General features: G+C 37.5%; 1 protein-coding gene and 1 non-coding gene across 2 annotated transcripts; one reads left to right on the forward strand and one right to left on the reverse strand.

The window, feature by feature from the left end:
* Positions 1–22,670: 22,670 nt before the first annotated feature.
* On the reverse strand, positions 22,671–22,777 carry LOC141593222 (small nucleolar RNA R71). Its single transcript, XR_012521324.1, has one exon. It is a non-coding gene; the product is annotated as a small nucleolar RNA R71 (small nucleolar RNA).
* An 832-nt stretch (positions 22,778–23,609) lies between these two features.
* On the forward strand, positions 23,610–24,640 carry LOC141590234 (uncharacterized). The gene is made up of 2 exons (XM_074410840.1): positions 23,610–23,798; positions 23,900–24,640. Exons 1-2 carry the CDS (start codon positions 23,610–23,612, stop codon positions 24,638–24,640), a joined length of 930 nt encoding a protein of 309 aa, XP_074266941.1.
* The last annotated feature ends 219 nt before the right edge of the window (positions 24,641–24,859 follow it).

Genomic DNA, 24,859 nt, shown 5'->3' on the forward strand with positions numbered 1-24,859 from the left:
ACTACAAAATGACTCTATTGTAATACTTCAAAAATGTTGCATATTGGCTCTAAAGTGTTGCATTATGGTTTAAGCAACATTTTTTAATATGCTGCTTAAAGTCTCGTTGCAATAGCCCAATGCAACATTTTCTGCAACATTTTATACTCAAATGCAACTTTTTTATAAATTGTTGCACCTATTTTCTTTATGCAACCCTTTTTTTGAGAAGTTATTGCAACACTTTAAATTTATTAATGCAACATTTTTCTCCTTCTCTCCAAGATTTGGCAACACTTATTTCTACACTTAGCAACACTTTTTTTTTTTTAAAATGAGACATTAAAGCAACACTATTTGGGTTCTGATGCAACATTTCCAATTTTTTCAAAGGCCACACTATTCGAGATCTAATGCAGCTTTCTTAATTCAGATTGAATTTACCGTTTTTGGTACCATCTTTTAAACCGCTACAAGCATTTTTCGCACATACAAGATTGATCCAAAAATAATCATTAATTGATCAACAAAACCCATATGTTCATTACAACATCTAAAAATAAATATCCATGTTTTGTAATATATCATGGAAAAATGTCGACAAGGAAAAAGAAAAGCTAAATGCTCAATTTCCTAACACAATGTCCTAAAATATTTGGGTAGATGAACTAAACATCGTGCAAGTATAAGCCTTCAACGAATCCAATTTGCATCTAATGTTGCATCCATATGTAATCCAAAACAAGACCTGCGACAAAAGATAAGGTCATTTTAAATCATTCTTGAATAAGACACGATGACCATACACGGCGAAGAAGATATTTAAATACGTGTGCATAAATTTTTTAAACAACGTACCTAGCTCACATGAAGTAAATGGGAATAAAAAAAAACATAACACAGTTAAGTGTGTGACGCCGACTTGTGGCTTACCTTGAACGATCAAAGCCATTTCAATCTCTTTGCGGTTTCCTAAAATGTGTTGATGGTGATAAAATCAGATCCATCACTTGCGAGTTCTTGACGACATTAATGGATATTCACCTTTGCCAATAGTTACAACTATATCCTACTTATATATAATCTTTGGAAAAGATAGACATCTTTGTCACTATAATTCTCATTTTGACAACAATTCTATATAACCCTTTTCTAGATTAATTGCTGAATTGTACAAGAATTCTTACTTAAACCACTTTTCAGTTTTCACGAGTAAAATCATTTTTTCGCCAGTAAACAACTTAAATCATTTTCACGCCAAATTAAGCCAGTAGCAAATCAGCCAGTTCCACCAATACCAAATCGTGAAATAACTCATAAAGAAATGAACTCTTTGTTCAACAAAGGGGGTTGAGACAAATATTACACCAAGGAATGATAAAAACATACCTCTAACATAAGTATTGTTTAGTGATTTCTGGAGGTAACTTTCCAAGAATCTTGCGCAAATTCAACAATCAAAATCTGAACTGGAGGCAAATAGAAAAAACAAATAAAAAACATTAGTGAGACACTAAAGTACTAAACTCATTTGCGATCAGTTATAATCGGTAAAGCATGTTATTAACAAAGCTCCTCACTCTATGCTATTTCTCATCAAAGACCTAGCAACATTAGTGATACTATTTAGTGGGCACACCACAATATTAGTGGTACATAGACATTTTGCCGAGTACTCAATATTCCCTCCTATTTCGTCTTAGTTTCCCCTTTCCTTTTTCATGCTAGTCGGGTTTTGTTCGCTCTTTCCTTATTTGGAAACATTTGTGTGATCCAAATTCAATTCCATGTGGGATAGGGTGTTTTGTGTGGTCCAAATATATTTCTTTAATTTTTGTGCAAAAAGAAAGTGGAACAATAGACAGATAGGAGGGGTAGTGTATATGATATACTAATAACAAAAATTTTATGGTCTAGTTTGCCGCCATTTAGTTAGGAATTATTCAACTCAAAAGCGCAACATGGGGTCAACTTACTCATAAACACATGTTTAGTGGCCATATTATATGTACTTTGTTTTCTTTGTGATAAGCCATGGATGAGTCATATGAACCATGTCTGACTCATTTATATACTCCATACAGAGTTAGAGGAGGGCTCAGTTTGCTAGTGGCAAGAATGCTTATGGAAGAGATGCTTATAACGCTAAACATTTGTCGAGAAGCTAACGAGATCGACATTTGAGCAACATTCATATGATCAGTGACTCCCACACATACAAGGTACAAAGGGCATTCATCAATTAGACGTTAGCAGTCAGAGCATCGAATTTTGGAATATCTGAATCTTATAAAAAAAACCTTTTAAATTTGAAGTAATACAATTAGAACGTATATTTAAAAATATCATTAGTAACTTATTGTGCGAATAGCATATACTGATTTCTACACGATTAAACCAATTTGTATTGTCAAAAAATAAAGTTTCATTAAAGTAAAACAAAAGGGCCAACTTTATCGCTATAAAGAGGGTGTGTTCACTTTAGAAAAACTCGGATATAATACACTAAAGAAAATACTGCAGAAAAGAGTCATGTTGAATACCTTTAGTAAGTTCGACGAAAAAGGTTAACATTGTAAGCTAAACGACTTACAACAAATAAAGTGTCCTTACAAATTTCATGAATTATGTAGGAAACAAGAAGCCGCATAACTCAACCTAGCAACTCTTTGCTTCCCAAGCTCAAAAAAAGCAAAAAATTCAGAACACATGAAACCAAGAACAAGCACTACCATAATTACCAGATTCGCTATGAATACACCTTACCAATTCGCGATTTGCTCTTACAGAATGTGTCTTATATGTACTTTTGTTAAGCGACGGGATACAATTCGCTCTTAACGATTCGCGATTCGTAGGGTACCAAGCGAATTCGGTAACCCTGAGCACAACAGACAAGAAACCATAACTGTTAAAAAAACCAAGAAAATTCAGGCATGTAATAAGGTGTCAGATTCTTCTACTCCTAAGAATCCTTAGAAAATCAAAGTCCCAACTCTCTTTTCCGATAAATGAATTAACGGTGTTTATTATGTGAGATGGTCTTACACAATAAGACAATACATTTCTACAAAAACTACTCTTTATTAATAACAATAAATATGATTTTTTCATAGAAAAGGACTGTCTTATAGAGTGAAACCTTCTTATTTTAGAATTGTGAAATTAAAGATGACGTGAAGACAAATGGGGTGCATTGCATCAGAAAATTCCAAACTTTTAAAACTGCGAGCACTCACTGTATGATTCAAAAGTAATACAAAACCAACATTAGGCCTTCATTTTGTACGAGTCTTAGCAACAAATTACTTCATAATTAACTCCCAGTAATTAAGGTTGGCTATGAGACTTGAACATTAGTGGTAAATAAAGAGATGACCAAATTCAATAGTGTATCCAGTGAAAATGCTTTAATGGAGGTGAGGGTAATAAATAATCAATTCATCTTAATCGAGTAAAAGAAATTATATCACCAAAATTAAAAATCAACGCAAACATCAAACAATTGGATAGCAAATAAAATCGAATAGAAAAAAACATGTCGAAAAATAAAATCGAAATTACGAGAATCGAATCGTCATACACGATAGACAATTGGAAATGATGCAGGTGAAGCCAATTGATGACGACGATTGAATTGAATAGCATAAAACGATTGATATGGTATAGGATGATTGTAGAAGAAAATTGATGGCGATTGATATGTTAAGAGGATGATTGTAAAAGCCGATCGTAGAAGCCGATGGAAATTAGGTCACGTTTGATTTCTAATCGAAACAAGTAAAAGTGTGTATTTTTTCTTTTCTAATTTCACTCTTATCCAAAGTGGCTTGAGTGTAGTGGAGTGCGGGAGTGCCTCAAAGCGTTGCAATGGCAACGAATTGAGAGGTCCCGGGTTCGACTCCCTACACGGGAGTGCTGCGGTTACCTGTCATCCTAAAGGATGTCTTACATGGCACACGTGGTTTGCAGGGTATTGCATGTGCTCGGGGGGATTCAACCCCTCGTCGGGTTGGGTCATAACAGGTTCGAGTCATCCTACCCTTCTGAGCCGAGTCGGATTCGCTTTGGGTCGTTGTCGGACCGGGTTATTTCGGGTCACAGGATGTATCGGGAGTCGGGTTTGGGCGGGTCATTACTAGAGTCGGTTATTCTATCACATTACATCAATTTTTAATCATTAAACTTAGTTTTAAACCATTATTTGATTTACTTATTTCATTGTTAAGTCAAACGTATCAACCTAAAGTTCTAAACCACCTTCCTTTTGATCAATATTTAAGCTTAATAATCGTCGGGTCAATATAAGATCGGATTAGGCTTGGGTTCGGGTCACTGATAATCACTTCGTGTCGGGTTACGGGTCGGGTCAGGTCGGAATCTGTTCGCAACATTCTCGGGTTCTGTTTGGCCGAGTGTGGTCGGTTCAGGTCAGGTCACTCGGGTTATGTCAGACTTACCAGCTCTAATTGTAACATATTTAAAAAAGTTTTGCTATTGCATCCACTAAATGCAACACTTTAAAAATAATGTTGCTATATGTAATGAAGAAACGCAACAATTTTACAAAAATGTTGCAATATTGGTATAAATGCAACATTTATGTGATAAGTGTTGCTTAGCTAATATCTCTAGTTAAATTTGCAACAATAAACGTAAGTGTTGCAAGTAAAATGTTGCAATAGAGCCATTTTGTAGTAGTGTATTCATTCAGTGACTCTTAGACTCCTATTTACCGTTGAACACTGCAACGGCTATGTGACATCATGCTGACAGTTTTGCAATTCCTAGGTTTTTCATGCCGTTATTCACTTCTCTATAAATACGGTATTTAGGGCAAGGTTGTTTTTCACCAATTTTTCTCCACTTTCTTTGCTGAATATTCTTCTGAAATTCTTCTAAAATTCTTCTGAAATTCTTCCCTTCTTCTCAGTAATCTTGTTCACATTACTTTGCATATTCTCGATAATTTCAATAATAAATCAAACAATCTAAAAATATGGGAGCCAAAAAACGCCCTACTTCCCGGAGAGTCTGCTGCACTCTTGTCGAGCCGAACCCACGGATATTCAAGAGGAGGAGGTAAGGGAAATTGATCCTCCTGCTCGTTTGTGGCTTTCAAGTATCGGGATTACGTATTCTTTGCTCTTCAATCTCTTGATTCTTCTTTCCCGAGGAGAATTTGCTAAAAACAAACTATGACAAGATTCTAAGGGAGAAGAAAATAATTCCTGAATCTACCGAAGTGTGGATCCTCGAATCTGCCCGGTCGTGGCTAATCGGGTCTCACCTGGTTGGTTACGTATTTTTGAATGGGCGTTCAAAGCAGTGTAAGTTGCCTTTTACTCCTTTGATGATTGATACCATTCGTGCTATGGAGGTATCACCTTTTCAGATTATGCCAATGGTTTGGAAACTTATCCACTCTATTGAAAATTTATGTGCTAAACATAATCTTGTAATTACTATTAACGATATTAAGGGAGTTTATCATATGAAAAATCCTGTTGATGGTCGTTTTAATTTGAGAATAAAATCGAAAATGTCTCCATTAATTACTAACCTGGATTCTGGAGATGATAAGAATTGGGCAAAGACTTTCCTGTTTGTCCGGACCGAGACTTTGGGATCAGGCTTTGATTACCTGAGATATCCTCCCTTGGAGAGCGGTAGGTTCCTTGTACCTTTTTATTTTACAATACATCATATGAAATTAATGGGTTTTGATTCTTACCTGTGTAATTTTGGTGGTTTTTGTAGCTCCTGATTGGAGTTGTGATCCTGCGGATGAGGAGGCTATTTCGGGATAGATGCTTTCCTTGCTATTCGAGGAGGAAAGAACTGGCCAGCCGGTTTGGGTAGGGAGTTATTGCCCGGTATATGAAGACCAGGCGATCGGGTCGAGTACCCAAAGGCAAGCCAGTTCTCTTGCTCTTTCTGTACGTCTTCTCGCATGCTTTTATGTTGTTTGTTGTCTTCTTGTCGCTTTTTGGTTTGATATTTACGTGTATTTTTATGTATTCGGTGTTTAGGTCTTCTCGCTAGGTGGCTAGCTTTTTCGCCAAGGATTTGAAGGTGGGGTGGCTAGGATTGCTTGAACCCAAGAGCCAGGAAACTAGTGGGAGTGACAAGACTTTGGATATCCCGATTTCGATGTCCGGCCTCCTCAAGATCCGCCCGGGATAGTGTCACGAGAGGTCGTTCAGGCTCAAAAAAAAGAGAGGATGATATTTTGGAAGAGGAGGAAGGGGAGACAGCCTATCCCGGCTCACCACTCGGGAGTATAAGGCAAGTGACTGCTAGGATCGATGACATGGATGCTGCCCGGGCACAGATAAACGAGTTTTCTGCTAAAATGAGCGGTCACTCTTGTCCGCTAATACTCTTGAGTCATCTACCAAAGTGGTCTCTATTCTGGCTTCTCTTGTAACAAAGGTCACTGCTTGAACTTGCTTCCCAGGCTAAGGAGGTTAGTTGTACAGGATATTCTTAATTTGTTGATGTGCTTTTGTTTTGTTTTGTATCAGGCTATTTGATTTTGTAAATGTGTAGGGATTGGATGCCGGGTTGGCTCGCTTGTCGGCTCGGGGACGCCAGACAGGGTTACCAATTTGGAAGAAAGATTTGGATAGGCTAAACCGTGACACCGCACACATCCAGGGGTAATGAAGTAGTGCTCAATCTCGTTGGCAACACTAAGGAGTCAACCAGGGTCGCTATAGTTTGTGAGGTGGTGCGAAAAATCCGAGAAGGCTGTCAGTGGAGTTGGAGGCCGAGAAGCGGGCAATGCGGGATCGGTTGAAAAAGAATGAGGAGCTTGCTCGAAAAGGAGTTAGTGGAGGCGAGGTTGGTGATGCGGCTCGGTACTTCTTCGGGAAAGGTCGGGTTGATGCTATGAGGGACCCGAGAATCGACCGGGCTGATTGGAATCCGGACCGAGATGAGACACTCTGGATGCTCGATATCCGACTTGGCCAACATGGGTCAAGAGGAAGAAGTGGATTCTCCTCCTTCCAAGGCAAAGTCTGGTGATCAGGAGATGGTGGATGGTTGTGAGTCGGTTACTGGCTCAAAAATAACTTAGTTTTTTCTTTTGGGTTTTGGTCTATCCAGGGGGAATGTCCCTGGAATGAATATTTAGAGTATATCATAAACTTTTTTTTTTTTTTTTTTTTGGCTCATCCAGGGGGGATGTTCCTGGAATGGATGGTTATTAGGTAGGGCCAATTATTTTGGGTGAATAAATATTTGGTCTTTGTTTTGCTTCTTTTTGTGTTTTGACAAAGTACTTTTGTGATGTTGGACGAATCGGATCGCGATTATATGATCATTTTTTTGAGGTCGGCGATTATTCGATCGGATCAGGCGATTATTCGGATCGATCGGCCGATTTAATGTGTTATGGGTGGGGTTGTTGCACATGCCTGGAGGGCTTATGTCCTTGCACATGTCTGGGAGGGCTTATGACCCATTTATATCATCTGATCTAGGAATAGATTTTCCAGGTTTGTATGTTATGTTGAGCTCAATATTTAAAGGTTGTTTTGCAATTGAATTTTGGATATCAGTTGGATATTTGGTGGGGTGGCCCCAATCTTTAAGATTTGTTTTTAAATAAGATGCAATATGTAAAACAAGTGTTGAAGATTTCACTAAGTAAATAAGAGAGTATAGGTAAGTACTTGGGCACATAATTTGAAGAAATCATATACGGCATTTATTCATATAATTGCAAGTATTATACATGTAGTTTTCAGGCAAGAAGTGTTTAAAGTAAAAAGTTATACCTGGAAGCTTTCAAATATATTCTATATGTGAAATAGTTTTAAGTGTGTAATATTCCAAGCTCTTGGGATCATTTCTCCGTCCAGGGTTTGTAGTCTATAAGCTCCCTGGCCGACTATTGAATCAATTAGATAGGGGCCTTCCCAGGTTGGGGCCAATTTGCCAGCATTCTTCTCTTTTGTGTTTTGGAATACTTTCCTGAGAACGAGGTCTCCTACCCTGAACACCCTGGCTTTGACAGTCTTGTTGTAGCTTCTCGCAACTCTTTTCTTTGGTATTTCGCTAATCGATGCTTAACTGCATCTCTTAGTTCTTCCGTTAAGTCCAGGCTATCCTCCATTAGAGGTATGTTGTTTGTTGTTGTGTTCAGGCTACATCCGGGTCGATGGAATGTCCACCTCACCAGATATTCGCTTCACATCCATAGACCAAGGAGTAGGGGTTTGGCCGGTGGATGTTTTAGGCGTGGTTTCACGGCCCAAAGGACCAGGGGGAGCTCTTCACCCATCTACCTTTTCTTCTTTCCAGCTTTTTCTTTATGCGGTGATCACCACTTTATTCTCGGATTCTGCCCGACCGTTGGCTTTTGGATATCCTGGCGTGGATGTTACCAGATTGATGTTCCATTGGGCATGAAGGGTCATTGTTCTTTTTCCCACAAATTGTGTGCCATTGTCGCATACTATTTCGGAGGGGATGCCATATCTACATATGATATTATGTTTGATGAATGCTATGACATCTTTCTCCTTGACTTGCCTCGTATGATTGACTTCTATCCATTTGGAGAAGTAATCAGTCATTGCTAGCATGAAAACTTTTCGTCCAGGGTGCTTGAGGTAGTTTTCCTACTATATCCATGCCCCACTTCATAAATGGCCGTGGTGCGGATATGGAATGTAGTTCCTCGGATGGTCGATGGATGTATGGTCCGTGAATCGGACGGGCTTTGCATTTAGAGCTAAAATCCGGCAATCGGCTCTTAAGGTGGGCCAATAATATCTGTTTCGAGTACTTTGCTTGCCAGGCTTCTTCCACCTTTGTGATTTCCACAAGATCCTTCATGGATTTTCGATAATATCTGTTCAGCCTTCCCTGTGGTTCCAGGCATCCGAGGTAAGGTCCGACTGCGATTTCTTAAAAAGCACGTTGTCAATAATAGTATACTGGCGACTTTTATTTTCGGTGCTACGGCATCTTGCTTATTTAAGGGTAGGATTCCTGTTGTAGTGATCATAGTAAGGTTTCGCCCAAGAATTAGCAATGTAGATTGGGAAACTTTCATCTTGTTTGTTTATTGCAGGTTCTAATAAATGCACAATGGGTATTTTGTCAAAATCAAGGGGACTAAAGTTGGACCCTAGGCCGGCTAAGGCATCGGCCAGGTATTTAAGTCCCCGGAAATTTGGTCAATATTAAAGTTTTTAAACTTTGATTTTAGCATTTGAACAACATCTAGATAAAGCATCATTTTGGGGTCTTTTGCAGTATATATGCCATTTACCTGGTTGGAGACAAGAAGGGAATCGGTGCGTACCTTTAAATTTTGCACACCAAGATCAATACATACCTTTAATCCGGCTATCAGGGCTTCATATTCTCCCTCATTGTTGGTGGCCTCAAATGCATGACTTATAGCTGTACTATCTTATCCCCCCGTGGTGATTTTAGTACTACACCTAGGCTCGTGCCCTTGTGTTGGCATTGTTCCATCGACAAATAGGGTCCATTCTAGGTCTGTTTGGTCGTTGGTCGGTTTATTTACTTCTTTTATTAGGTCGGGTTCTAGGGTCGGACTAAAATCCCACAAAATCGCTAGTGCTTGTGACTTAATTGTCTGTCCTTGGTTCAAACGTTATATTGTATGTGCTTATTTGGATCGACCATTTGCACATTCGTCCAGGACAATTCGGTCTCCTAAGTACTGAGACTTAATAGGAAGATTTGTTCGACTATTATAGGGTGACTTTCAAAATATGGTCTTAATTTTGTGCAACTCATTATTAAAGCTAAAACATATTTTTCTAGTAGGCCATACCGATCTCTCGCATCCGGTGAGACTTTTACTTACATAATAGCAGAGTCTTTGTTGTCCGTCCGCTTCTTTGACCCGGGATCGCACCGACAAGAAGATTTGTGGACGATGTATACTTGTCGGGGTTCATCTTTGACTGGTTTTTTGCCAGCAAGGGGGAGAGGATAGATATATTTTCGTGTCTTCAAAGGCTGATGATCGGGGGTCCATTGAAAGTTCTTGTTCTTCCTTAGCAGGTTATAGAATGATTTGCATCTTTTCGATGATCTTGAAATGAATGTTTCGGGGTACGCTATTCTTCCATCACTTTTGTATGTCTTTGACTTTGTTTTTGGTGGTTCTAGCTCCAGGATAGCTTTGATCTGCTCAGGGTTGGCTTCTATTCCTCTTTTTGTCACCATGTAGCCCGGGAATTTACTCTTTGAGACTCGAAGTGGCATTTTTGTGGGTTGAGTTTCATATTGAATTTTTCCAGTATTTGAAAGGCTACTTCCAGGTCTTTGACGTGGTCTTCTGCCTTTTTTGATTTGACTACCATGTCATCTATGTAGACTTCCATGGTGTCTCCTATCTGATCTTTGAACATCATGTTGACTAGCCTTTGGTAGGTTGCACCTGCATTTTTTAATCCAAAGGGCATAGCAAAGATAACAATATATACCTCTTTCGGTGATGAAAGTCGTGCTTTCCTGGTCTCATTGGGTGCATTTTTATCGGTTGAATCCGCTGGAGGCATCCATGAATGTCAACATTTCGTGGCCTGCAGTGGCATCTACCATTGCATCGATGTGTGGTAGGGGAAATGGATCTTTTGGGCAGGCTTTGTTTAAGTCGGTGTAATCTACACAGACTCTCCATTTGCCATTTTTCTTTTGGACGACTACCACGTTTGCAAGCCAGTCAGGGTACATCACTTCCCTGATCATTCCCATGTCCAGTAGCTTGTCAACTTCTTGGTTGATGATTTCATGCCTCTCTGCAGCAAATTTTCTTCTCTTTTGCTGTACAGGCTTAAAGGATTTGTCAATGTTCAACTTATGAGTAATAACATCAAAGCATCTATACCGGTCATATCAAAATGTGACCAAGCAAAACAAGACATTTTAGTTTTAAGAAAGTGACCGATTTGGTCCGATTGAGTCGGGTGCATCCGACCCTACTAGTACTTTCCCCGTCGGGAATTCTGGGTCTAATATGACTTCTCTGTTTCCATCCGTGTTTGTGCTATGTATTCTTCCCGACAGTGACTTTAATTGCTATGCAAGGGACTTACGACTTTGAGGGTTTCAAAGCCCGAGTGTAACATTCCGAGCAATCCTTTGTTCTCCTCTCGATGGTGGTTATCCCCATTCTCGTTGGAATTTTCACGCATTGATGGTATGTTGATGGGATTGCTTTGACGTTGTGGATCCATGGTCTGCCCAGGATTACATTATACGAGGATAAGCAATCCATTACTCCAAATCTCTCATATGAAGTCACGCCCTCCACATAGGTAGGCAAGCTGATTTCTCCCAGGGTGTTTTTTGTTTCTCCACTGAATCCAACCAGGACGCTGGATTTCTTTATGATTTTGCTTTCGTCTATCTTCATAGCTTTAAGGACATCAAGCATCACCAGGTTGATTGAGCTTCCTCCATCTATCAGGATTCTTGATACTTTGGTCGTGCCGATTTGCATTGTGATTACCAGGTTTGTCATGGTGTAGACTCGATATTCCTTGCAGATCCGAGTCATCAAAGGTAATAGCAGTGCAATGACTCGGGCCTGGAAGGAGGTTGGAGTCCTGGATTCCCTGGATATTCTCTTGGTCGCAGAGTGGTCGGACCACGATTTCGATCCTCCATTTATGAATTTGACTTCATAGATGGGAGGAGGAGGAGGAGGATCTCTCTTTGCTTCCGGGTCTCTCTTATTTTGTCCTTCATCTTTATTCTTTGGTCTTTGGATTATATCTTTCAAGTAGCCTTTCTTTAGAAGATATGCCACTTGTTTCCGAGTGAATGCATTCTTTCGTGGTGTGTCCGATGTCCCGATGGAAGTCACACCATCTTGTTGGATCTTTCCTGGGATTGTCGGATTTCTTTGGCCATCCGACCGTATCTCCCAGGTTTTCGAGCGTTTGATTAATCCCGGTATTAATAGAAGTTATATTCGGGGATAGTTGGGAGGCTAGAGAGGTTACCTTTATGTTCTTGTGCCATATTGACTTGGATCGTTCGAGGCCTGGAATAGGGTGCCGATCCGGGATTGCCTCCTTTCGGTAGGAGCTTTTCTGTTAGTATGTCCATAGCCCCGCTTTCCTCAGGATGAGTTAAATCCCGAAGTTGAGGTCCTCTTCTAATCGACATGCTCTAAGGCGATGGATTGAACAGTGGCAAAGGTTGGGCATGCTTTCTTGGTTAGATCTGCATAGATGTCACTGTCAAGCAAGACTCCTTGCACAGAATGCTTCTACTTCTTTGTTTCTTCATCACATCCGGGAATGGCCACCTTTTCTTTGACAAACGGCCGGGAATTCCTTGAGAGATTCTTCAGGAAGTTGCTTTATCCTGAACAGGTTGCTTGGTCTTTTGGCCATATCTCTGCTACTTGCGAATTGTTGATTGAAGGCATTGATCAATTCTGCAAAATTCTTGATACCTCCATTTGGGAGATTGATGAACCATTGTAATGCTGCTCCGGTCAGGGTTGTACCAAAGCCTTTGCACATGCAGACTTGCCTGAGTTCACTGGGTATTGAGGCGCCAACATTTTTGTTTGAATATGGCAACATGATTTTGTGAATCGAGGTTCCATCATAAGTTCTCATGGATGGAACAAGAAATTTCTTGGGGAGATCAATCTTTGCAATTTCATCTGCAAAGGGTGAATCGCAAAGTGTCAATTTCTACTTGACCACGTGGTCCGGTACTCCGGGTATATTTTCTATTTTGTTGTGGAGTTTTTGGATTTCCTGAAGCATAGCCATCATTATTGCGGCTTCAGTTTTGTTTGTCTCATCATTGGGAATGATTGGAGTGCCGGATAATGTATCCTTCTCCGGGGTTCCAAAATTAGAGAAGTCTATGTTTTTGATAATGGATGAGAATGGGGTTCCTGGCTCGAATCTGGTCTTGGAGCCCGAAGCCCCGATTTTCCAATTTCTTTCTTCAAAGCTAGACTCGATTCCTTGACTATTGATTTGCTTCACCTGAGTGCTTTCTCTTGGATTGTTTCCAATTCCTTGATTTTGGCGAGCGACCGCTAATTGTTGTTCGGTGAGTTCCACCATTTTTGTGTGTGAATATTAATTGAAAGATAATAAGGAGAATTTTATTGGTTGAAGAACTAGATGCCCCACGGTGGGCGCCAATTGTTTTAGCAGGATTTTCCTGGAGGGATCCGGCTTAGTTATATAGTGATTAGGGTATCTAGTTCTATAAGATTAGAATGGTATGAATAAATGACAAAGAAAGAAATAAGTATAAAGAATAACGTCTTTATTATTTTGATAGGCCGGGCACAATGTTGTATGAATATCTGAATGCTCAAGAGTGAAAGAAGATAAAGTATAGATAAAATTAACTAATAATGAATGTCTTTACAATTGTCAAATTCTCCTATTTATAGTTCTCTACCGTTTTTCTAACGTTACTATGAATAACGTTATAAATGTATAACGTTCTCCCCAAAGGTAGGAGTTGTTGCCGGAATAATAGGGCATGCTTCCTATTAGTTCGCTTGACCCGTTCTCAACTCAGCCATTCCTTTAGCTTTTTCTCTTCTTTCCGTCCAGATTCATGGATTAAGTAGTTTTAGGTTTGGACTTGGTCTTCCTTGAGAATAGGGCACGGCTTGTATACAATCATATCTTTTGTTTATCTTCTTAGTTCAGCCTATTTCAGTAATCTGCCAAGCTATAATGTACAGACCATCAGGCTTCTTTTCCAGGATTTAGTAGTCTTCTCGCCATAATATTCTTCAGCAGCTAAATAATAGTCAGACTTGTCCGGTTCTTGTCTTGATCAATCAGCCTTGTTGAGTCAGGCCAGGTTATGGTCAGACCAGGCTAAACTGGGCCTAACAACTAGTATGTTACTTTGATTCATTTAGGCTCTTAAGTAAATCTCAAGGTTGAAACTATTGGTCAAAATTTTTCATAAACTAGTCAAAACTCTTGTTAAGACTTTACATTAGTCATTTTTCTTCCAAAACTTTCTTTTGGTCTCCTCGTGTAGTTATCTTGAGAATATACTCTTATGATTACTTCACTTGGTCTCTTCAGTCATATAGAACTTACTTGAGACCATAGATCTTATCTATTTGGTATACTATATAAATAGATATACCTTTATTCAAATCATTCTCTCTTGCGTAGATCTTCATTTACACAAGTACACAATTTTATCTTGCCTCGTGTGTTGTGATCTCATTTTTCTCCCACTCTATCTTTAGAATAAATACACTATAGATTCAAAGATAGCATATGAGACACAAATAATGAATTTGAAGTATAAAGGAGAACTATCTCATAGGTTGACTAATAGTTTTAGATTTCATAAGTATACTTGGTGATTGACATTCCTTTAAAAGAGTTCATAGACTCAAAATCACTTTGTAAATGATCATACACAAGCCTTAAGCATGTGGACATATAATGAATCCCGTCATTATATTTGTCTATTAGATCACTTTAAGTGAATAATCATATGTTTCTAAGAGTAAGCATTTAAACATGAATTTTAGAACAAAAGGATAAAATGATAAAACGGGTGACTTGGGTTGCAAACCAAGTCACCATTATCCAAAATACAACCAATTATCCAAAATACCTTTCCATGTCAAACACGGAAACTTAAGGTTCTAAATCCAAAACATAATTTTAAATAAGACAATAAAAAGAGAAGCTCCATGAAAGCTATTCCTAGCTCCTTGATGGTTTCTTAAGCTTGCTTTTCTTTTCCTTTGTCTTTGCTTGGTGGAGGCCCTATTTACAATAAAAAGGGAGATACATTATCACAACTTTGTATCACAATACCATAGTTGAATTAGAAACATAAAAGAAGGGATAGTCATTTACCTACTAGAGTAATCTTTTCAGCCTTAATATCACCAAGGTATTTGGAACAATTTCTTTTCCAATGTCCCATACCATTACAATAATGGCATTTATCAAGAGGACCCTTCTTGATTTTCGAAGTGCTAGCATCATTAGCTTTAGCTTTGGTGAAAGTGGGAGCTTGCTTCATGCCCTTTCTCCCATTCTTCTTGAACTTCCCCTTACTCTTAGTGCTTATGTTAAGCACATCCTTTGGAGGGTTCACATTTAACCCCATGTCCCTCTCGGCTTGCACAAGTAACTTGTGCAATTCTTCAAGAGACACATCCTTGTCTTGCATGTTAAAATTCACCCGGAATTGAACATATGCTTTGACTTTGGACAAGGAGTATAGAATCCTATCTACAATGAGTTCTTTCGGGATTTCAACTTTTTGAATCTTCAAGGTCTCAACTAGCTCCATAAGTTTGAGCACATGAGGGCTAACCTTTTGGCCCTCTTTGAAGTCGAGATCAAAGAATGCCGCGGCCGCCTCATATTGGACGATCCGCGGAGTTTGTGAAAACATTGTCACAAGCTTGGAGTAAATCTCATTAGCGTTGCCCATTTTAAAGGCTCTCCTTTGGAGATCCGCCTCCATCGCAAATATCAAGACATTTTTCATTGCGGCGGACTCCTTTTGGTAAGCCTCATATGCTTCCCTAGTGGCGGCGGTCGACCTAGTAGTAGGTTCGGGTGGAGAGGCCTCGGTAAGGTAACGAAGCTTGTCGTCACCTTGGGCGGCCAATTTGAGTTGGGCATCTCAATCGGAGAAATTTGACCCATTCTTTTCAAGTTTACATAGTTCATGAAGGATCGGAGCCATGATGAACTAGCGAGAGGCGTGGCGTTAGGGGTTGGTGTTGCCATTTGTTATGAGAAAAAGAAGTGGTCTACAAAACAAAATAGAAGGAGTAAAACAAATGTCGTTTTAATAATAATACTCGTAAAAATTTATAATTTAAACAAGTTTTATGCATTTTTCTAGTGACCTCTACCCAACTAGATAAATGATTCCAAGACCTAAATTCATATCGACTTAGGCACGGTATGGCCGATGAAACCCTTATCAATATAACTCGGTGGATTAACGTTTTAATCGATTCTACTTTTAGAACTCTTGGTCGATAAAATTACTCTAATAATTATCTATAGCCCGGAACACATGCAACTACGGTCACGAATACTTCCGTTGAGCTCAATCCAAATTTCGAATAAATGTGTCCATGATCCAAATCCACATCAACTTGGGCACGGTATGGCCGATGAAACCCTCATTAATATGAACTCGGTGGATAAACATTCATCACCCACTTCCCCTACGTAACAAGGTTTGTACCCCTGTAGGGCCGAGTGCACTCCCTCGCGAAATAGGTTTTCATGGTTTCTACTATTTGGTAAGGCTATGTCTCAATTAATTGTTTTAGCGAGAGGTCATGTCAATTTATTATCTATCACGTTTAAGTGAACTAAAGCGGTGAACTACGATAATTTTAATTGACACGGTCGATAAACTCGATAAAAGAAGATGCATGTTTTAGTTATGGCGATTTAGCGATGCATGTGACATATAAATAAAATGCAAAACATAAAATAAATCCTAATATGGCCTTCCTAAAATAGAAAACTATTTAACTATTACATATTCGGAAACCAACTCCATTGGTCCCTTGAACTTCGTTGTGGCACGCATCTCGAGGTAACACCGTCTTTATGTATCGCCATCTTGAAGAAATCCGTCTTTGGGAACTCCGGAATAAATTAAATTACATAGCAAATTACATAATTTCCTATTATACATTTGTAACTAAAATAAAATAAATCTATTAAATTACAAAGCGGTGATAAGAGATCACAAAAATTAGAACCGAATCGATATTCCCATACATTTCGGGTAATACCAATTAAAAACTAAGGCCATACTAAGTAAAAATTACATAATTCAAAAATACATAAATTAAATTATGACAATCATAAAGAAAATGCAGCATTATAATATGTATGAACATGCCCAATTTTATGCTAAATCGCCTTTAAATAGCCAATATCGTATATTACTCGGTTTTTACGGATTTGCGTGATTTCAACATTTTATAATCACAAAAATTACATAAATTCATATTTATGCATAAGTTAATTACCCTAAACTCTTAGGACTCAAAATTTAGTCTTCACTAATTATTTGACCATAATTAACTCATATTTCTAAAAAAATTGCTCATTAATGGACCAAAAAATACAAAAATAAGCTATAAACTTCAAATAAATCACAAAATTTCAAATAAATTTGAAATTTGAAATTTAAACTCATGAACATTCTGGAAAAATACCATGACACTCATAATGTTCAAAAACTTAGGTTAAAAATTTCGAAATTTTTCCGGAAAAACAATGTTGCGGTTTATCGGTTTTAACTAAAATAATCATAAAAACATGAGAAAAATTATATTCACCAACTTTTTAATTTTAGATCTGAAAAAGATAATAAAATGCAACATTGAACGTTTTTCCTTAGTCATAGAGTATGTTTTATTAATTTTTCACTAATTAAGTCACTATTCATGCCATTTTTCTTCAAAAATCCATAAATCATGCAAAATGACTTCAATATAGCCTATTATTTTACACACATCTTTTAAATTTTCATGTGACAACATATTAAATTTCTATGACCAGATTCGAAATTTATCTCATATTAACCTATTTTATACTTAAATCCGATTTTAATAATGAAAAATCCATTTTTCGAGCATAAGAAGTCCACAAATTATGAAAATTTACAGGTTATCTAAAAATAATATATGTGACATCATATCCAAAAATCACTGGAAAATTCGTAGTATAGCTATTTTTAATCGGAAAATGACATTTTATTCATAAAATCATATTTTTAATGTCATTATTATGTAATATGAACAATAAAAATCCATAAAATAATCAAAATATCCTAAAAACATTTTAGAACCAGAAATTTTAACATGCATAAATTAATTTCGTGATATATCATAATAACACAAAATTATACAAGTTTTATATGTTAATCTTTATAACTCGGAAAAACTTTTAACCGATTTGCATGCAAACAACCATGGCTCTTGATACCGATTGAAGGAAAAGTAGATCTCTATACTTAACATATTCATATATGTTTTAATTTAATTTGTCATAAAATTAATAAATGATCTTATGCATGCAAACTATAATCAAAAGGAGAAGAATCTTCCATCCTTACATTGGATTTTTGGTTTTAGGGCACAAGAGAGATCTCCTTCTCTCTTGTTCTTGAGCTTTCCTTTTGGATGAACAAAGACCCAAGTGTAGGATCTCTCCCAAGGATTTATACCCAAAGCACACTCTTAATTAAAATCAATATTATAAATACTAGTACAATATTAATTTTATAAGGAAAAATGACCCAAAATAATTTTGGTTTTTATCTCTCTAAAACCGGTTAGGAGAGGAGAAGAGGAAGAAATATTTTATCTCTCTAAAATATTTTTGGGTGAATGAATGAATCATGCAACAAAAACATTTTGTGTATATTAGGTAAAATAAGATGAAAAACCAAAGTGGTTTTTCATCTCAAAAAACCGGGTGGAACAGGGCATGGGAGGGAGCCAATGCATGCTTGAATTGTTCTTTACAATGAGCATTAGGTTTGCATGGCTAGAGACTAGGGTAATCATCATGTTTACCACTCAAATAATAAACACAATATTATCCTCAATTCTCCCTTAATTTCGGTACATATATGTAAAATGGGATCCATTTTATTTTTGTCAATTTGTCAATATGTCACATGTCACATAAATTTGTTATGTATTTTTAACATATTAAAAATCAACGTATTAATAAAAATACGTCATATATAAAAAATCGACTTAGTAATTCATAATTACTTGTACCAAAATATTTTACCAATTTATAAATCACAATAAATTGTATTTATAATAATTCATTCAATTTCCATTGTTTCTTTAAACAATAATTTCATCTGAGTAATAATACAATTTGATTACTCAGACTGTATCTCATTTAATCAAATTTCAATGTGATACGTAAATTTTACTTCCAAAATCGTCCGTCAATTTTCAAGTAATTTAATTAACTCGTAACGTTATACGATTAATTAAATGATCAATTAAGAGTGTTGCCCTATAGGTATGACCTAGGGGATCAACTGATCACCACCGTCGCACGACAGTAATGTCAAACTCTAGTCAGCCAATCATTACCGATATGTGTGGACCAGTTGATAGTAAAAATATTACTTCCCAATTGTATTCTTTATAATGAGACTTAAACATGTGATCATCACGATCAACAGTCGTGATCGCATTATTGTCGGAGGACACATATTCCAACAACGTCGTCAGTCAACGAGGGATAGAAATCGACCCTTCCAAAATCAAAGCTCTAATTGAAATGCCACAACCTCAAACGGAGAAGGAAGTTCGAGGATTCTTGGGCAAGGTGCAATATATATGTCGATTCATATCGAAACTCACCATGATCTACGAACCTATCTTCAAAAAGCTAAAGAAAACAGATCACACCATGTGGGATGACGACTATCAATAGGCGTTCGACAGAATCAAGGAGATACTAGCCAAACCACCAGTGCTCATGCCTCCTCAACGAGATCAAACTCTTGGTTTATATCTCACAGTGACTAAAGCAGCCATGGGGGCTATGCTAGCACAAACCGTTGGGAAAGAAGAAAGAGTTATCTACTACCTTAGTAAGAAGTTCTTGGAGTATGAATGCAAGTATACACCACTCTAAAAGACATGCCTCACTCTTGTGTGGGCAACGATGAAGCTACGTCATTACATGCATAGCTATTCAGTTAAAGTGTACTCAAAAATGGATCCTGTCAAATACCTCTTCGAAAAACCCGTTCTCAATGGACGCTTAGCAAAGATGGACCTTGATGCTCTCAGAGTTCAATCTCAAATATGTACCTCTAAAAGTTATAAAAGGGCGGGCCATCGCCGAATTTTTCGCAGAAAATCCCATCAATGATGCACAAACAATAGACACCTGGTCATTTCCGGATGAAGACATACTCCAAACCGATGTAGACTCCTAGGATCTTTATTTCGATGGAGCGTCGAACCTAAGAGGATTTGGAATAGGAGTGTCGCTCATTTCTCCGGAAGGTGAGCATACACCACTCTCTGCCAAACTCGACTTCGAGGTGACAAATAATGCAGCAGAATACGAAGCTTGCCTCATTGGGCAACAAGCGGCAGTAGGTTTAGGCATCAAGAATCTTCGGGTACATGGAGATTCATCCTTGATCATCAACCAAGTTACAGGGTCTTGGAAAATTCGAAGTGAAAGTCTGGCACCCTATCAGGCCAGGATAGACCAAGTCGCCCAATTCTTCGATCAAGTAATTTACCTACACCTACCTCGAGAAGAGAATCAATTTGCAGATGTTAAGCGTATAATTTACTATATTTTATATACTTATTTCCCATAATTTTACTTATATTTTCAGCATTATATTTCATTTTAATAATAAATTCCTTCCTAGAACATCTTACTGCGATTTATATAATTATTTGTAGGAAGGAGCTATTTTGATGCTGATATTAGCTAAACATCTAAGCGAGGCGATGAATAAAAGACGACAAAATAAATAAGGACTTCAAGCTCAGATTCAAAACCTCCAAGTCCACAAAATAAGGACAAAGCAGCCCAAAATAAAATGAAAAGCCAAGAATTGAATAAAATATTGACAAGGCCGCCATTTTACAAATCATGAAATAAAGAAGCACAATTACAAAAGTTGAAGCATTGAAAATAAAGTGGTGAAACATTCAACTTGGTTGATGTTACATTGAAGGATTTACGAGGAAAACGCATGCTAACATTTACATGGGTGAAGAGTTATTCTGATAAATACAACATGAAACATCTCAAATTAATTATTTAATTTATGAAACATTCATATTTTGAAGAAACTTCAAGCAGTAATAGCATAAACTGTAGGAATAATTTTACATGTAATGTATTTACATTAATTAGTGATGTAAACGTACATGTATTATTTAATTTAGAAACTCACATGATCACCTATATAAAGAAGGTTATTTACATTTTAAGGGAGGTAGAACACAACAATAAACAATAAAATAATTAGTTTCATATTAAATTCTATTCATTCTCTCATTATTCACATCAATTATTTAATTCATAATTTTACACTTTCATGCTATTATTTGACGACAAGCTCAAAGCTCTCAACTTGTCATTGCCATAGTTAATACTATATTAATCTCCCTTATTTATCTCTTTTATATTTGTTTTATTTATTTATTTAAATATGTTATCTTCTATTATTAAAATTGTTATTTTAGTTATAATTATGGATCGTGAGTAGTCTTTTGTCTAGGGCTCGGTGGAGCCTTAATATGGATTGGTCAATGTTATAATTTTCTAAACATTATTTAATGGTTATACTTAGGTTTGATAGGGTTGTATTAAAGTATTAATTTATTAGTCATAATCTATATACGTAGCTCTTGATTAATACTACAATGAGAGTTGAGTTTAGTCCTTTCGAGTTAGCATATATATTGTGATTTAAATATAATTAATAAGTACTTAGTGTAGATTGCAATAAGAGTTGAATTTCCACTAGAGAACCCGAGTCAAAATTAGACATCTCCTATGAGAATGGTGAGAGTTATAGTTGAGACATTTTAATTTTGATCCTTAAAGCTCCTATATGAGTTATAAGACACATGAGAATAGGATTATTTCACTATAGGAAGGCTTCTTATATCTCGAGAGAGAATAACAAGTATTGGTTTTAGTTTTCAGAATTAAAACCAGAAAATTAGTCTCACCTAAGTACACAATTAAATATGTTGTTCCTTCCAATAGTCTATATTGATCAATCGATGTTAATGGTGATACCGTTGTCCTAGAGCTTTTTATTATTGAATTAATTTTATTATCCAATTATTATATGTTATTTTTATTCTATCATACCTCGCGCATACACAAATATTATTTTGACGTAGATAAATCAAATCATAAATCGACTAGTACTCAACCTTCAGTTCCCTGAGATCGACCCGTAAGTGCTACAACAGACACCGTTCACTTGCGGTAATTTATAACTGAACAAGTTTTTGGCGCTGTTGCCGGGAAACTAACGGTTTGATATTAGTTAGTTTTAGATTATTTTAGACTACGTTTTTTAGCGTACGCAAGTACGCCTTATTTGTTACTAATTCTTCTTCTTTAGTTTTGTTGTTAGTTTTATATGCACACGCGACATTCTGGTGGTGAATTGGTATTTGACCCTGAGATTGAAGCTACAGCTAGGAGACGAAACACTCAAAGAAAGAAGAAGGGAAAGGAGCCTGAACTCGACATTATTGAGTCTTTTATAGAATTTGATACACCAATTATCATGACTTCTATGCGAGATGAAAGTGCTCCAAAGCCGAATTTCAATTCAAGTATCTCAAAGCCTAAAATTGATGCAAACAATTTGGAGTTGAAGACTTCTTTGATCCAGTTTGTTCAAACCGATCAATTCAGTGGATCACCAACTGAAAACCCCAACGAGCACCTGAATACATTCCTTGATAAGGCTGACATCAAGATTAATGGAGTCTCTGATGACGTCATTCGGTTGAGATTATTCCCTTATTCTCTTCGAGGGAGTGCACGTGAATGGTTGATAATTGTGATCCTGACGCGTTCGATACTTGGGATAAGCTTTCTACGGCTTTTCTCCAAAAATACTTTCCACCAAGGAAGACTGCCAAATTTAGAAATGACATTACAAGATTCGTCCAACATGCAGACAAGTCTCTCTATGAAGCTTGAGAAAGGTACAAGGAACTTCAGCGGCAATGTCCTCATCACGGGATCCCATCTTGTGGATTGATTCTTACTTTTTACAATTCCTTAAAACCGGAGCTGCAAATGAGCCTTAATGCCGCTGCTGGAGGGCGGTTATACGGGATTTCTTGGGACAAGGCCAAGGCTCTCATAGAGGATCTAGAAATAAGCACTTATCATTGGGGCAGTGACCGTCATGTTCGAGGGAGCAAGACTAAAAATGACTTTGTTAATGTGATGCAAGCCAAAATTGATGATCTATCTCAACAAGTGGCTCAGCTTAAATTGAGTAATGGTTCTAGTTCTTCATCGCCAATATGTCAACTTTGTGGGGTTAATGGGCATGAATGTTCTGGGTGTGGGAATGCTTCTATGCTTGAGCAAGTTAATGCTCTTAATGGGAAGCAACAATGGGACCCTTATTCTAATACTTACAATCCAGGATGGGCTCATAATCCTAAGCTCTCATATGAAAATACTAGTAACATTCAGAATCCCCAACATCAAGTTAAGCAGACTTTTCAGCAACCGCCTGGTTTTCAACCAAGACTGTCTTATCATCATTCCCCCATGCAATCTCGTCCCCCATTTCAGCAACAACAACAACAATAATTTCAACAACCTCAAGCTCCTCAAAAATCCAATGTGGAGGTGATGTTAGAGCAAGTTCTGTCCCAACAATCGCAATGTATGCGGGACCAAAACCAAAAAAATGAAGAGTTTTCTACATCAATTTCTCAACTCAAATACTCACATAAAATGGTAGAAACTCAACTTGCTCAAATAGCCCAACAAGTAAGTCAGTCTATGAAATCTCAAGGTCAGTTCCCGGGAAACACCGAAGCTAATCCAAAAGGTTAGATGAATGCTTTAACCTTAAGGAACGGAAAGGTACTTGAAGAGACTACTAATCCTAAGCGCATGTTTGTTGAAGATGAAGCTATTGTAATCGAGGATGAGGGCAAGGCGATGGAGGAAATTGTAGTTGAAAAGAAGCAAGCTTATGAGAAGGAAGCTTCGTTAACTCCACCTAGAGTATATGTGCCGCATGTACCTTTTCCTCAAAGGTTAGCCAAGGCAAAATTGGAGCAAAAGTACGGAAAATTTCTAGATATCCTAAAAGGAATGCACATTAATATTCCCTTTTGGAGGCTATTTCTGAAATCCCATCTTATGGAAAATTTCTCAAGGAGCTGCTTTCTAACAAAAAGAAACTTGGAGCCAGCACGACTATTAACTTGTATAAGGAGTGTAGTGCCATACTCCTTAACAAGCTTCCTCAAAAGCTTGACGATCCTGGCAGTTTTTCAATCCCTTGTTCTATTGGAGGTATTTATATTCAACGTGCCTTATGTGATTTGGAGGCTAGTGTTAGCCTTATGCCTCTGTCGATTTTTAAGAGGTTACAAATGATGGATCAAAAGCCGACTAGAGTTTCACTACAATTGGCTGATCGGTCAGTCAAATTTCCACTTGGAGTCGTTAAAGATGTTCCCTTAGCTATTGGGAAACTTGTTATTCCATGTGATTTCTTTGTCATGGACATTCCTGAGGACACTCAAGTACCCATTATCTTGGGACGTCCATGTTTAGCCACTGCTGGTGCTATGATTGATGTGAGGAGTGGTAAGCTCTCATTGCAAGTTGGCGAAGACAAGGTAGAATTTGAGCTTAGCAAAACTATGGGCGGTCCTTCTATGAGTGATAGTTGCTACCGAGTTTATGTTTTAGAGGAGTACTTGTCTGAACCCTCTTTTGAGTGTACATCGTCTGATAAACTACAAGATTGTCTCACCAACACTGATTCTAAGGATGTAGAGTTGTTAGCCTATGCTTGGATGCTTGACTCCTCTCCATCTCATTTAACTGAGCCTCCGGTAGAGGCGTTGTAGGTAACGGGTAAGCTAGGGGAGAGTTCTAAGCCTCCCGAGGTAGAATTAAAACCACTTCCATCTTCTTTAAAACATGTCTTTTTAGGAGAAATTTCAACTTACCCAGTTATCGTCAATAGTGCACTCAATGACAGCCAAATTTCTAAATTGTTGATTGTTCTTCGAAAATATAAAAGTGTTATTGGGTACGCAATTGACGATCTTAAGGGAATCAGTCGA

Source organism: Silene latifolia, chromosome 7, assembly GCF_048544455.1.
Source record: "Silene latifolia isolate original U9 population chromosome 7, ASM4854445v1, whole genome shotgun sequence".
In the NCBI taxonomy this organism is placed as follows: domain Eukaryota; kingdom Viridiplantae; phylum Streptophyta; class Magnoliopsida; order Caryophyllales; family Caryophyllaceae; genus Silene; species Silene latifolia.